Source organism: Morus notabilis, unplaced genomic scaffold, assembly GCF_000414095.1.
Source record: "Morus notabilis unplaced genomic scaffold, ASM41409v2 Scaffold175, whole genome shotgun sequence".
In the NCBI taxonomy this organism is placed as follows: Eukaryota; Viridiplantae; Streptophyta; class Magnoliopsida; order Rosales; family Moraceae; genus Morus; species Morus notabilis.
The window spans coordinates 80,479-83,687 of record NW_010365332.1 but is presented as its reverse complement, the minus strand read 5'-3'; the positions used below and the strand labels follow the sequence as shown (position 1 = coordinate 83,687).

Genomic DNA, 3,209 nt, shown 5'->3' with positions numbered 1-3,209 from the left:
CTTAAGATAATCAAATCTTATTACAATTTTGGATTCTGGTACATTAAACGATCCGCACATTTATATTATAATTACATTTTTATTTTATTTTATTAATTACTTTTTACAATAATAATTTTTATTTCTATTTTTTAGTATTTATTTCCTTTTATTCAATTATTTTTTATTATTATAATATCATGAATTATATTTAATATTGGGTTTAAATATATAGTAATATACAACATTAATTAGTAAAATAAATAAAAAATATTATTTGTAACGACAAATGTGATCGTAAAAAATGTAAGCCACGTAAGCTAAATCTGTATCTTTTGCGACGACTTAATTCGTAAAATGTCGTTACAAATACTCAATATCATGTCATCATATATATGATTTTTTTTTTTTTTTTTATCGAAGCCACTCTATCGATTAATAAGGTAAAATATTAGATTCTTATCGATAATCTACCATATGTCATCGGACCCAATAGCGACCTCACCAATCATAGATCGTAAGTGTTGGGCATCATAGTGTAATCCAAAAGATTATTACCCGTAATCTATCGTCTATCGTAGTTTTTTATTTATTTTTTTTTCCTTCTCAATACATATTGCCCGCCATATTCGCCATCGGTTGCAAGTGCCGCTCGTTGGAGTGTAATCAGGTTGAATTTTTTTCTTCTTTTCTTTCATTAATACGTATTTATTCGCATTGATGATTGATTGAGATCAGACAGCATTATTTGCACATTTCAGTGTCAACAACGATCCCAGTATATAGGCTTGCCCTGACCGAGTGTTTAACTATATTAATTTTGATGTTATATATGTGTGTATGTATATGTGTATATGTGTGTGTGTATATATATATATATATATTTTTTTTTTTTTTTTTTTCAGGTGTCGTGTAATGTTTATAAGAAGACCTATCGTTTAGGTTATTTTTACTTTGCTGGTAACACCGTCGTCTGTTCTTTGCGAAACTTGATTTCCATTTGCATGGAGTGTGCACTTTATATTTTGTACTACATAAATAAGCTTTTCTAATTAAGCACTTAAATTTCTAGGCAAAACTGTGGTAATACAATTTCAAACGCAGACACGGACAAATAATGTGCGCATGTAATAACGTTATAAAAAGGAACGAATATATATTAAAGCATAACGAGCTAGAACATAAAACTACGATTAAAACACGTAGAAACAAGTATTACAATTCCAATGTGGTTGCAAGACCTAGTCACCTCAATCGTCGTCTGAACTTTTCACATGAAGACATTAATCCGTGTGGTTACAGACCTAGTCTAATGATAAATCCGCACACAATGACGGTAAAATTTCATCAACAAGATTACATCAGATTACCTCTCAGTGGTCCGTTGAATTACCTGCCAAAACTAGTTATATTCTCCGATTTATGCAACTGATTGTGTTTGTTTTGGAAATGTATTGAATAATGTACTGATTTGTTGTTGGAAACGAAAGTAGAAAGACACACGGATTTATAGTAACTACATCCACTGTTTATTATATTTTTCTTTACTCTTCAAAAGTTACCAAAAGACTCTTTCTTTCTCTTTGGGGCTATCATCATCATCATCATCTGATCTCTTATCATATCCTCCCGCACGTCTCCTCAAATCCCCAACATTAGGATCCTCATCATCCTACGAACTAGTATCACGATCACGATCACGATCATGATCATCATTTATATTTGGACCAGCTTCATAATGATCAGTCACTTGGCGTCTATTATTCCCAGCTGCCTCATCCTTGACCTTTCGTGAGGTCTCTTGGGCTGCTTTCCACTGCCCATCCAAGGTTTCCTTGGCTGTCTCTCCGACCAAACCCGCCTTCACCAGTCCGTCTCTTGCCACATCGTTTGGCATGCTCAGCCCTTGGTGTTTGGCCTTGTACAGTCCTTCCTTTATGCTCTCCTCCGGAGTATACGACAGTCCTGATGTTCCTCCTCCTTCCCCTCCTTCTCTAACTTCCTTCACTGCATTGCTGCCCTGCAAATTATAAACAAATTAAGGCTCCGTTAATTTCACTGATTCGAGTTTAGAATTCGAATTTTACTACAGTAAAAAGCTCTCAGAAACAGTCACATCCAATATTTTTTGCGATGACAAATTTCAAAATATCGTCGCAAATAATCTTCCTTTTTTGTGACGACACGTATAAAAAAGTCGTCGCAAAAAACTGGAATAAATTTTTTTAAAATTTTTTTTATAAAATGGCAATTAATTAATTTTTAATAATTTTAATTAAACATTATTATGTTACATACTGAATATAATTTATTAAGATACATTAAAAGTGAAATATAAATTAATATTAAAAACAGTAAATCTAAATAAATTTATAAAATATAATCCAAATACTACATGAAATGCATATATAATGTTCAAAAAAATATAAAAGTCTAATTAAAGTGAAAAATAAAATAGAACATATAACGGAACTATTCGTCTAAGTTTGCAGCATCGCCAACAGCTGAATCATCATCAGGACTGTCATCATCTGAAGGAGGTAGAAGAGTGTCTAGGTTAACTGGTTCTGGACGAGCAATCGTAGGTAATTGGATGTTGGGCTGCAATTTAGACACTAACTCTAACATCTTCACCTGATTATCATAAATCTTCATTTGTTCCCGGTATGATTTCTTTAAATAACGATCCATACGTGAGTTAGGTTGAGCCGATGAGGTTGCGTCCAAGAATGAACCAGCAGATGAAGGAGAAGCCCTGGAGTAATGCTCTTGGGAGAGCGTCGGACCCACTCCTATCTTATGTCCTCTACGCATGCCAAGAACTTGCTCCAAAACCCTATGCTCGTCAAGGGGGGTCTAGTTGAGCTTGCAGTAGTCTGTGGTCTCTGCATTTGTCTCTCCTCCTCCAGAGTGTTCTACATAATAAGACATTATAATTATTTTTACGTGTTATAAAATCACTATTTCAGTATAAAAAAAATTTAATATGAAAAGTAGAAATACTTATGAAAGTCTGTTCCACATGGGTATTAACCCAAGAGTCCCTGCGACGATGCATGTCCGCCCAATTGTCTATAGCAGACATCGGCTCTTGGGTCTCCGTATTGGCCTGTCAAATAAATTACATTTATTAAAATTCTTAAATTCTAACTAAATTTCGGCAGCATAACGACTTATTTTTCATATAATTCAAAAATCAAAACCTGTAAAAAAATAACTTTAAAAGATTT

At 33.3% G+C, this 3,209-nt stretch overlaps 1 protein-coding gene across 5 annotated transcripts in view; it reads right to left on the bottom strand.

The window, feature by feature from the left end:
- Nucleotides 1–1,213: 1,213 nt before the first annotated feature.
- LOC21411222 overlaps nt 1,214–3,209 on the bottom strand; it is a 6,852-nt gene continuing 4,856 nt past the window's right edge. For 2 of the 5 annotated variants that reach the window (XM_024172099.1, XM_024172100.1), the window contains exons 2-4: nt 2,983–3,088; nt 2,614–2,894; nt 1,214–1,999 (exon numbers count right to left, since the gene is read on the bottom strand). In XM_024172099.1, the coding sequence (XP_024027867.1) occupies nt 1,652–1,999; nt 2,614–2,793 (528 nt within the window). In that variant the 5' untranslated portion in view covers nt 2,794–2,894; nt 2,983–3,088 and the 3' untranslated portion in view covers nt 1,214–1,651. Of the gene's footprint in view, nt 2,000–2,613; nt 2,918–2,982; nt 3,089–3,209 lie in introns of those variants that run through there. The other 3 variants (XR_002903090.1, XM_024172101.1, XM_024172103.1) reach the window with 3 other exon arrangements.